This window comes from Neolamprologus multifasciatus, chromosome 8 (assembly GCF_963576455.1).
Source record: "Neolamprologus multifasciatus chromosome 8, fNeoMul1.2, whole genome shotgun sequence".
In the NCBI taxonomy this organism is placed as follows: Eukaryota; Metazoa; Chordata; class Actinopteri; order Cichliformes; family Cichlidae; genus Neolamprologus; species Neolamprologus multifasciatus.
Window position 1 is genome coordinate 14,115,428 of NC_140446.1, and position 12,696 is coordinate 14,128,123.

The window sequence follows — 12,696 nt, forward strand, 5'->3', positions numbered from 1 at the left end:
AAAAATACCAGCACTGCGAGTTATTTTTATTTATTTTAATTTATGCATCTGAAAAGAGAAATGCTATTAAAAATATTGAACATTAACCTTAAGGCACAATTACAAATTTAGGTTAAATTATACATTACAAATCTTAAAATTATAATGCATATCCATGTGTTTTCTCTCATAGTAAGTCATTGCTTATCGTCTTCTTTCCATCCACTAGATCGCCTTCTCCCAGCACGGTGGCATTATGGATCTCGTCCAGTTCTTTGTTACATTTTTCAGGTAAGTGTATAAAACATTTATTTATTCCTAAACATGAACTCAGTCATTTCTTTTAGTCACAAAGCCTTGAGACTGATTCACAACAACCTGGCAACCGCTTGTCGCTTGGAAGCCAGTTGTCAATTGCCAGCAACTTTCACCAACCGCTTGTGAAAAAGTCATTCTACCAATACAAATCGTGGTTATGACCGTGTCACCGACTGGTTTCTAGGCCTGTGAGACTGAAGCCTGGTGTTACGTTGAGATGGTTCAGTCTAAGAAAAACAGGTTAAATAAATAAGTGTATATAATAAGAAAAAGCTGTTGTTTAAAATTTTTTTTTTTTTATTGTTTATTTTATTTTCACTTGCTGAATACGGGACAGTGTTTAAAAAATTATTGAAACCCAATTAGTTTTGCTTTTCAGATATGTATGTTTCACTTGGTGAACGACTGTGTGAGCAAATAAGAGTTGAGCAATAATGTTTCCCAGCATAAAGAAAACTAATATTGAATGATGTTGAAAGAACCATTAATGCCAAATTATATATTTTAAGGTTGCCGTGACATGCATTAAACGTCTTTTGTAGGAAAGTCCTCCTTTGTTCGGGTTGCCAGGCCACAACCTGGTATATATTAGCAGCAACAGAGCAGCAGGCTCAGTGAAAAGAGCCTTGGTTTTAAACTTGCCCTCCGCAGCCCACACCTGTCAGTCACTAAAAGCATCTGAGACATTATAAAATGAACTACACCACGAAATGGGCCTGACTGCATCTAAAAGCATTTCACTTTAAAACTACAGAAACTGGTCTTCTCAAATGTTACACAACACAAACTTTTTAAAAACTTTCTAATGGAAAAAAAAAATGTTTTAAAGGATAAATTTTATACTTGTGTTCGGTTTTATTTAATTTTTGCAATGCATCCCTACTATTTGGAAACAGGGCTGTAAGTGTTCTCCAGTCAGGAAACCTTATCCACTATATCGTCACTCTCAGCTCTTCTCTCCTGGGCCTTACTGAGTTATGTGAGCCTGTTAGGTCAGTTCTGCTAACCGAATACATGTAAATGCTTCTTGTGTCTTCAAGGTAGCAATTTTCCTTTTTCAAGTGCCAAATGAACTGCCAGTTACAATTTAAGTAGGTGCACATTTCTATGAAAGTGCCATCTAAATAGAAGGTGTGGGCGATCAAGATATGAGGACTGTTAATGATTTTTCATCCAGAGAGCTGCGATGAAAGTCTTTCATTGAAATGTTTAAAAGGAGTAAATTGGGCTGTCTCAAAGGTACATCAAAGTCTGAATAAGTTAAGAAGATGTGAGTATAATTGCAAAATTTATACTGTAAGTTATCCTAAATATTGCTATCTTTGAAAAGGTTCAGAAGATGTTCCCCACAGCCCCACGTGTGGTTTCTGGTTACTGACCTTATAGCAAGAGTTGTTTTCTGTGTATAGGCGTTCATTTTTTTGAACTTGTGCTGCCCAGAGTAGCTAAATGGACTAAAATGCTATGTGTGTAGGTGTCACGAAGGGAATAGAAGATCATCTTTGCCTAAGGCACCTGCCCATCATTACACAACCCACAATAACTTTCCCGTAAAGGTGTCACACAAACAGTGATCCTCTGCTTCAAGCGTATCACGTTACAGTTCAATAGCCAATTTCAGGAATCGTTGGAAAGAAAAAGAGAGGCTGATCGTTTAGTTTGTCTAAAATATATTACACATGAAAAACAGTTTTGAACAGGTTCACAACATGGACTCAACGCAGCTACAGTTTGGTCCTTCTTTTTGTTGTTTCAGTATTTTAAAAACTGTTTATGCTCTAAGATCCAGGATTTGTTTCCATTGTTAGAGAGGTGATAATAATTCTCATAATGTCTACATCGTCCTTCTGTTGTCCAGTTTTTACTGACCCATGAAAAAGAAAAAAAAGCCTTGATGCAGTGACAAACAGCTTGTTTTTTTTTCTGAAGAGGGATGAAATCCGCAGGAAACATAATCAGCTTGATGACAAAATGTCAAATCACCCCACAGGGCTTCTAGGCCTCCTTGTATAAGAGGTAGAGGGCGAAGAAATGACAGCACGACTCTTCTTCAACTATGTTTATTCAGTGTTTACTTTACCTTTTCCACTGCAAGCCTTTTGACACCTAGTATTTTTCCATTATTTCCATATTTCTTCTTTACACAAAATTTTTGTGTACTTCACTTGTCTAAGTTGTAATCTAGTTAGCGTGATTACGCTTTGTGTTCTACAGCCAGAAATCTGTCTGGTCATTTCTGCCACATGAAAATCCCATTCAGACACTCACAACCCCTTTTTCTGCCGCTCACTGTTATCTTCAAAGGTGTCTAAGATGGCTCAAGTACTTCTAAAAGAATGAAACGGTTTCAAAGCTTAAAATACATTTCATGTGTGACCGTGATATTTGAAGCAGAGTTTCACTTCAGTCAACGCTTAAATTTCACTTTACTTATTTTTTCCTTTTCCTGTTATCACTTTCTTCAAACATCCTGGCCAATGGGTCTAGCGGGTGTGGTAATCTCAAATTTACACACAAAACAAATTAGCCCACAATGTTGCAGCTAGTTGTGTATCTATGGTGAAATGTGCTTATTGGATCAGACTCCCTGTTGTAGAAATGTAGCATATCACTCAAGTCAACATCTTACTGTTCCTATTGCAGCATTTTAAATCAAAACAGCATTGCCTTTATTCCTGTGCTTTAACACAGGTTTAATTTCAGTGATTAGAGAATAGCTAGAAGGAAATGTGAAAATATTTACCCTTATTTGTTTCAAGTGGATAAAATGTTCAAATTTCAGATTGTTCAAAGTAATTGAAGTAATTGATTAAATCAAATGTAAGCCAACACTAATACTTTCCACGAGCTTGCTTAGGTAAAAACACCATTTGGCACATGTTCTTAATTAAAACAAAGCAAAAAAAAAAAAGCAAAAATGTCTCTTTAGCAGATAATAATCTTTACATTCTCATCTGTCACATGGATAATGAAGTGGAAGCTCTCAATCAGTCATATTTTTCTATCCCGGTAGAGCTCGGACCTTGCTGAATTTCCCTTGACTAATGTGCTGTCGGATTATTAATTGAAGTAATCAGCCAAAATATTCAGTCTACTGAGAAATGAATATTCCGCCTCTTCAAATCATCTTCCCTGTTTTGTTAGCAGGAAACTTTGACATTTTGAATCTGTCCTGTCTTGATCACTGATAATGTCAGGAGTTTAATCATGTCGAAGCTACGCACTTGTACTGTAAGAAAAACTCACAAAATTGAGCTCATTGTTTTGCAGAATTGCTGGAAGTTGCACGGCCGCTTAGATTAGCATAAAAGGGCTAATGTGGCTTTGTCCAAACATGATAAAGCTTACTAATTAATAAATGATATGCCCTTTGTTTAGATACAAAAAATAAACAATACGACAAGTTGTGAGGTGTTGCGCAGAGCTGGTACTTGAAGGATTTGACCTAAAGAGAGATTATGCTTTCAACAAGCTTGCAAGTAAAAATATAATCTGCCAGTTTTTTCTTGTGTCTGTGTATGTGTCCCTTCCTCCCCCCCAATGCAATTTGGGGGGGAGGACTTGGGGAGGAGAAATTCTACTGTGTAGAATTTGACAATTCTACACAGTCTTTCAAACTGAAAGCAAAAACTTTCAGCTAAATTAAAAACAGCATGTCCTCAGTCACAGTGACATTCATTCAGGTTGCTTGCAACCAAAAAGGAGCTCTACTGTAGCTAAAGACTTTAAATGATTTCATATGGGACTACCATAACCCTGTCCTGGCAGACGTTGCAGATTTGCAACAGTTAAGAACTAACAACCCGATTACCCCACATACATATTTTATGAGGTTTTTTTTACCCAGAAGTACCACTGCAGGACTTGGTTGTGCATTAGCAACAAAACGCTTAATTCGGGCCTGAGAGGGTTAATGTTGCATATGACAAAATATATATTTTGCTGATATTGTTTCCTCTCTGTTAAAACAGTTGCTTTCTGTCACTACTCCTGGTGGCAGCGGTGGTGTGGAAGATCAAACAAACCTGCTGGGCTTCTAGACGACGAGAGGTAAGTCGATAAAACACACCGTGCTTGCATAAATACACCTGACTTTAACAAATTGTGAATATGCGCAGCCGGTTGTTTATGCAAAAGCATTTGGCGTTTTAAGGAACGTGGGATGACAATCACTGCATGTTGTTACAGCTTCTGTTCCAAATACACACAGCCCCTCTCTTCTCAGAGGCAGTCTGACTTCTGCTCTTTAGTGAAATCAAAAGGAAAGAGGGCAGCATTTGTTCTTTCTCTTTAAGACGGTGTCTGAAATCAGATTTCAAGAGTTGTATGGGAGTTGGCAAGGCTGTAGTACCCACAGAGTGGAGAGTTGAGATCCGTCACTGTGTTGGAGCTTAACTCCGATGATAACTGTGGTTAAAGGACTGCTTTCAGACTGGTAGATTGTGGTTTGATTACATTTTTTAATGCTTATAATTCTGACCATTTCTTCTTATTTTGCTAGGGAAAATATATATACACATTATATATGGCAAAATGAGAGTGGGCACAATTCTAAAGAGTTGATATAACCACCTTCTTGTAATTTCTGTAAGTAATCTATGGGAATAGCTCGACAGATTTCTTCGAGGATATGCCAGAGTTCTTTGGATGTCGACTGCCTTTTGTTCTGTGAGAGAGCCTCCACTTTGGGGCAACCTGTTAACGCAGATTTTCAGTCCAGTTTTTGTGTAATTTGAGAGATCTCAAGCCTTGTTTGCCTTTGTTAAAAATGGCTTCTTTACAGCCACCCCTCCACTTCTGAGGTGGTTTTAGAAAAATACTACTTTATACCAGCTAAAGTGGCATTTTATGACTTTGGCATTTACATAGAGAAAACTAAAGAAATTGGAGGAGATTTTCTTTTTCCTTTTTTTGCAACATGTTGCTAGTAAGAAAGTGTCTAAAGATATAAAGATACAATTTAAAATTGCTTTGCTAAATTGTGTGTTACACGTGGATAGAAAATTGACTCATCCCTTCTGATTGCTCAGGTGTCACCATTGGGCTGATGATGGTACAGGGCAGGCTGTAAGGTTCTCAGCATGATGTTTAGAACTCCTTTTAGAGGGCTTTAGGCTGACTATTTGATTATTTTGTCAGAAATACATATGATTAACAGTAAAGATGATAATTGTGATAAATTGTGAATTTAAGTTTAATGGCCCAGTGGAAAGAAGAACGAGAAAGGAGAAAGTGCAGATACTGTGAATGACCAAAGGAAAAGGTGGATATGAATCATTAAAATTCAGCGTTGGAAAGATAGGGCTGAAAAAGACGGGGAAGAAGAAGGATTATAGATGAGATGATTGTCAGTGGAAATTATAAGAGAGGGTTAGAAGGAAGGATACTGTGGAGGAAATTTAGGGAAAAGGCAAATATATGCAAATTCATCTCACTGCCCTTAACCCGAACTGTATCGGCTGGTTTCTGGTTCCTATCAGAGTAACCGACATTTCCATCTCCTCAGTGAATCCATACATTCTCCTGGATGCTGTTTGGTACTCAATAGCAGGAGTTTTCATTTGGTGCGTATCCAGCCTTTATGACATGTGGGCTACTAATAAATCTCCCACAATTTATATCTCCATCGGGGATGACATTGATAATTATGGGATCTGAATTTTATATTCTCTAATTGATATATGAAAATAAACAAGAATGATAGCTGCCGTGAGTTCGAATCATGCCTATCCAAAGAATTAAAGTCAATAAAAAATTAATGCGAGCAGATGGCTCATGGCATTAAAATTCTGCTCACTTTTCTGTTTGCTCATCTGTTTTGTCACTGTCCTTCAGGCATCCGATCAAAACAAATGCATAGTTAAATAAAAACCCCTATATCTTAATTTGTCTGGGTTAAAAGTTTTGTTGTGGCTAAAAGAACGTGTACACATACATATATATATACACATGTGTATATATATGTATATATATATATACACATGTATATATATATACATATATATACACATGTGTATATATATGTGTATATATATATATATATACATGTATATATAGTTCATATTATTTATTGCTCTGTATTTGAAGGCACACCTGCTGGAGTTTCTTGTTGATATGTCATTATAGAACTTCTTAGATTATACAGAGTGAAAACTTGCACTAGTTAGAAAAGATGAGGCTTTGATTTCTAGTGCACGGTTTTATAAATATGTGAAAAACAGTAGCTCAAGGTTTCCCTTATGTTCTTTTCAGAAGCCCTACTTTTAAAGAAACATTTTAAGGAGAAGCAGTGTCGGTAACCTTTTCCTGAAAGCTGTAACAGCCTGGAGGGTGTTATTCAGCGCTGTAATGGGTGCTTCAGCTGTGCAAGTAGTTTTTAACTACTTCTTATGTGGCGGTTCTCATGAGCACTCTTCCACAATACCTAAGAGATTGTTACAGAAACAGTAAAGGTCTTTTTTATGTGCTATCTGAGTAAAAAAGTTTCATATATCAAGTAGGACTTCTAGTGCATTATTTTTCTGAGTGCTTGTATGTTTTTGAAGCTATAAGCTCAAACCACTAATTTTCATCTTCACATCTCATGCTGCTATTACTGTAGTAATAGCAGCATGAGCTATTACCATAATTTTTATTGATTTCGATTACATTAAAAACGTTTCAGCTGGGAAAAGGATCCAACATTTCTGTGAGTGACCTTCAGCTTACATCTTCAAGTTATTTTATAACAGACTTGCATGCCCATGCAACCTCTGCCTAGATACTTTCATTCAGTTTGGACATTCATATGGAGAGCTTGCTGGATTAGGTGCAGTTCTTAAACCAACTAAGTTTATAACTTGTAAAGTTGTCCCAGTACTGGCTTGCTATCCTCAGGACTGTCTCGGTAACGAAACAAAATTAATAATTAATCCTACAATAATACATATAGCAAAAAACCCAACAATCATATGGCCCCCTATGAGCAAGCACTTTGGTGACAGTGGGAAGGAAAAACTCCCTTTTAACAGGAAGAAACCGCCAAGAGAACCAGGCTCAGGGAGGGGTGGGTTTCTTTTGTACAATTGTACATTGTCTTCTCACATTTGAAAAGTGCTTCATAACCTGTTTATTATCTTTTTAATGTTTGCCATCATAAATGCCAATATTACAGAATAAGTCAGAAGGAAAGACATGAGACAAGCAGGAGTGTTTAGGAAATGTTGAAAAAGCTTAAAAGATTTGGAGCAAAATAGTCTGAAGATTGGAATACATGATTGATGGCGTATTATCAGAGGATGCTAAACAACAAGTTCCTATTTCTATTGGAGGAAGCTGAGGGCGTCTAAGCTACAGTTAATTAAGAAATCCTCCAGCAGGTGCAAGGATGACTTCATGGAGTTATGCTCTTCTCACAGTGGGAGGGTGAAAGGATGGATTGGAGTTGGACCATAATCAGTCCTAAGAGGAAATAAAAAGTTATATTGCTTTCTTTCCCCCTTTTTTTTCTATTGCCTGCTCTAAAGGCAATTACACAAAATCACTTTTATTTCCTAGAGAGGACACTCTTGGGTTTGCTCATTTTGCACAGCCAATTCTGGACATTAAACATATTATTCTCCATTAGGTTTCAGTGAGCACATTTTATAGGTACAAGATTGAATGATTAAGTTAATATTTATTTCAGGGTAAATACATTGTGTTTGCTAGTTGAACACGTATGGTCAAACTGCTTCTTCTTTTTTCTTTTTTTTTTTACTTGAGTCCTGTGCCCACCAGTTTACCTGGAGAAAAGGTGATTCAAAAGATTATAAGAGTGTCACTTTCTTTCTCATCAGCTACACATTGATTCAATAATTTTTAAAATAACTCTGTTACTGTAGATTTGATGGATTATTTTCTAATCCACCAGTTTTGTCCTTATTTTTCACTGTTACTCAGGTAGAAAACAGAATGTCTGATTTACTACACTGCTTGTAATACTAGCTATTTGATGTTGTGTAGTAACCAAAGTAAAGTTATAACTACTTTCAGTGTTGAAACGGTACTAAGTCTCCTGTAGTGTTAGGTTAACCGACTCAGTTCTGTCAGTGTTGTCTCATTGGTGAGCTGATTTGGCTCTTTTGTAAACACTATGTCCAGTTAATTTGAAAGAATTGGTGCACAGCCTCAGCACTTACAAGACTTGTCCAAATACAAGATGGGAGGATTTGGTCTGCGGGGCCATTTAAGCCTCAATCTGACATAAGGGCATGGAATGAATGAGTCCTAATGAGGCTTTCAGGAATGGCAGAGACAATAATGAGATTCTGATTAGGCCAAGTGGCATATGGATGTCTGATACTTGGTATTGGCTTTTTGATGTGTTACTGTATTACTCCTTCTGGACTGTGTTAGATCGAAAAGACAATAGTTTTATATGATATTTATATTTGTGGGGGGTTTTTTTGTCTCAGGATAAAATTTGACAAGAGTATTTCTATATATCCAAGCAATCATTGTCATAATAATAAGGACATAATCGTAAAAAGAATAGCTGTGAATGGAGGATACCCAACACCAAATGATTCAATAATAAACAAGAGTATTCCACGAGCCTTTAAATGGAGAATATGTAATTCCTTCTATTAAGTTAATCTTACAAAGCTGATCGTTAACCACACTAAAGGAATAATTGAATAAGGGGTTTCTTTTTGTGTGGACTTGAAAGGATGTGGTTTCAAAGTGACAGCTTTTATATTTGAATAATTTTAGTTGAAGGTAGGTGACAAGACTTGGATCCTGAGTGGGGAAAAAGGGAGGAAGACAACAGCTGTAAATGCCACAGAAGAGGACAAGGGCTGACCTCTTTGAAGCTACCTGTGGGGGGAACAGAAGGGAGGGAGTGTTGACATTTCACGAGACTGCAACACAAAGATGATACACACACAAGCACATGAATTTATTTAATGCAGCTCCTCTCTTTATCGCTCTCACACGCAGAGACATGCTTTGCAACATATGTAAATACAGATGGTTGTATAGAGCAATGTTTTCTTGTGCTATTGTAGGTGAAAGGACCATTATTATTACATTATCGTGGCCTTCATAACTACTGATGGGCAGATCTGATGGCACGATGATTGTCGTGTCAGCTGAAGACAAGCAAGTGAGGAATGTAAAAGTTAAGCGCAAAGGCTTGTGGTACCTCTTTATTTCAGTATATGTGTTTTTGTCTTGGGACTCCCAACTATTGGATGTATTGAGTTTGCACAGTCAGGCTCATTCTTCTATTGTTTTCAGTCTCATTATCACAGCTTTGATTAAGCAAGGTGCATATAAACACAGTTTGAACATTCCGCAATAATCGAATATTCCGCGATCACCATTTTCCAAACTGGAAGTGTCTGTTGGTGTAACGTGTAGATTCTTTTGTCCATAAAGTTACAGTATCTCCCTAATGTGGGCATTTTATAGTTATTTGCTTTGGTTGTTCGGAAGACCACATGACCATCAATTTCTTGCAAATGCATAGACGTGCGTTCACAGAAAACGCACTCAAGTTATTGCCAACACATCATCTACACAAACCAGGAAATGGAATCAAAACAGCTGCTTGTGTGTGATGTTCACAGCTGTTCATTTTCCTGTCTGAATTTGAGTGTACTTCAGGTCTTGGCCAGAATGAGCCAAACCAAGCCCTTTGTGTGTGTGTGTGTGTGTGTGTGTGTGTGTGTGTGTGAAGATGTGCTGTAGGCACTTTCACATAAAAGACCCCTGAGTTTAAAGGCTGAACGGCATGCGTGTTTATTGCAAGGGATCACAATAACATTCACTTTAATTTTTTTTGCAAAGAACGTAAACAAATACTCCATTGGCAAGGCAAAAACATGGCATTCCAAAGAGGCCTCCATGCATTTGATTGCCTAGCACCTAAATACACATCCTGCTTTTTCATACAGGCACCAAGAGCCTTAAGTATCACCCAAAATAGCCACTTCAACAACACCCATTTGGATTGCCTGATTTATTATTGTGCTCTCATTGACAGAAGTGAAAGGAACACATTACTAACCACATAATTTTCCCTTGTCCCTCTGCAGACTTGTTGGTCTCAGTGTGCGCTCTTGAAGAGCTCAATCAGCAGTCATCGATTGCTACAATAAGATTATCCTTCTCTTAAGCCTCTTGTCACCTTGATTGTCCTTTGTTCAGTTTAAAGTTTGCGCTCTAATAATTCCACCTTAAGTTACACATCGAGCACGACTGTCATTAGTAGTACAACTTACACGACAGTTTACCCTTGGAAGTTTAGAAGCCATCTTACTAATAAGTGACTATTTTATATATTCATTTAACCTCCCATACTCAAGCACTTCAACATTTTGTTTTCCATTTTATGAAGTGTTTACTTTTATTTTCATTCTGCAGGACTGAGCCGGTGGGTACAGCCAGTGATCTTTGAAAGGGACAAAGTGACCTGCTTAGGTGTAGAATATGCTCAGAGGCAGGATGACACCTACCCTTTTATACAATCCAGTGAAGGGAACAAAATGCTGTATTCACTGGACAGATAATTCATGCACTCACTTGCCAAATTAATCAAGTTGCATAGTAATGCACTCCATGCCCACCCTTATCAAAACTGTGAATGGCTCCAGCTTGTATTCTTGACAAAATCAGTCTGTCATTGCACAAACGTTAATTGGTTTTACAGAGTTCACTCTCGCCTTTTGTCAGTAACTTAGTATTCATTTCTAGAATCTCTCTGGTATTGTATTGGACCTTTGATGATTGTATTCCCAGCACATTTCTGAAACATGTTCTGGACACAGAGCAAAGCATTCCCCGACGTTGCTCCCACTCTCTTTTTCTGATTTGCTGCTGCTTTAAATTAATTCTGCACCATGATAAATAACATTGCTTCTATCTGACATTTACAATGAACATTGTTGGATTTGAAGCTTTTGTGTTGGAACCAGTAATAACCGGTGAGCTGTTTTCTTGTTTTGCAACAACTTTGCTTGGCACTCGATCCTGTGTTTATCTTATTGCAAAGGGCAAAATTTCTCATTTCACCTTGTGGTGGCCTAGGCAGGTCAGATCTGTTGGTTCGGTATTGCTGCTTTGACGTTTAATAGTAGAGATGTACAACAATCTAACACGGGACCTCAGATGTAAGTTTAAAAATCAGAGCTACAAAAGAAAAATCAATCAAGTGATCAATCTCAATTTCATATTGTTGTTTTTTTCCCTTAGCTTTACCTCCCCTAGGCAATATTTTCAGACTGAGGGAACAAATCGGTGCAGTTTTTGGGGCCTTTTTTCATACATGTTCTACCAGCAAGTCTGTACAACAATACAGTAACAGCTGCATCTTCAAAATAATGTACTGACACAAAATACACCCTCTTTTTTTAGCTTTTTAGGTTTGATGTATCAGGACCTAATAAAACATCGTCTGGTCTTTACCGGGTTCTAAAATGATTCAGATACAAAAAAAATCATAATACACCATGTCATTATTTATTTATTAAAAAACAAAAAAACAAAAATGGAAAACCACTGTGTGAGAAACCAAGCCCCACAGCCCTTTGATTCCATTAATTATAAAACCACCTTAAGCAGCAATAACTTGATGTAATCATTTTCTGTATCAATCTCTGACATCATTATTGAGGCATTTGGGCTAACTGTGTTTTTTACACCGTTCCTTCAATTCACTGAGGTTTATGGGCATTTGTTTATCTTGAGGTCCGGCGACAGCATTTCACTTCTTTTCACTCTGGAATACTTTGGTATACAGAGGAGTTCATAGTCAACGCAATGACTGCAAGGTTCCCGGGTTCTGTGACTGCAAAACGAGCCCAAATCATCATCCCGCCACCACCGTTGACGTGCGGTTAGGGCTGCTCAATTAATCGAATTTTAATCACGATTACGATCTGGGCATTCAACGATCATTAAAAATGACTGAGCCGATTATTAGCCCCTCCCTCGTGCTTTACTCTCGCGCTGCTCCGTGTGGCAAATCGAGCGCACCTCTCTGCATTTCGAACACGTGTCACAACAATTAAGAGCAGCGGTCCCCAACCTTTTTTGCGCCACAGACCGGTTTATGCTCAACAATATTTTTCATGGACCAGCCTTTAAGGTGTCGCGGAAGAATACAACATAATAAAACTAGTACCGGTACCGAAAAAAAGAAAATTTATTCATAACACACGTGAAAAAACCCAGGAAAACCGAGTAAACGATAAAAACGATAACAAAATAACGCTGAAAACCGATAAAAACCCTGAAAACTATACATTTCACACCTGAGCCTCAACTCTCGCGGCCCGGTACCAAACGACTCACGGACCGGTACCGGTCCAAGGCCCGGGGGTTGGGGACCGCTGATTAAGAGGACCCGAGGGAAGCTCGGAAAGCTAAGCAGTG

General features: G+C 37.8%; 1 protein-coding gene across 1 annotated transcript in view; it reads left to right on the forward strand.

Annotated features, from left to right (window-relative positions):
* Positions 1-12,696, forward strand: part of atrnl1b (attractin-like 1b) — an 81,122-nt gene that overhangs the window by 52,804 nt on the left and 15,622 nt on the right. The window contains exons 25-26 of the mRNA XM_085169309.1: positions 209-270; positions 4,269-4,347. Of these exons, the coding sequence (XP_085025435.1) occupies positions 209-270; positions 4,269-4,347 (141 nt within the window). The remainder of the gene's footprint in view (positions 1-208; positions 271-4,268; positions 4,348-12,696) is intronic.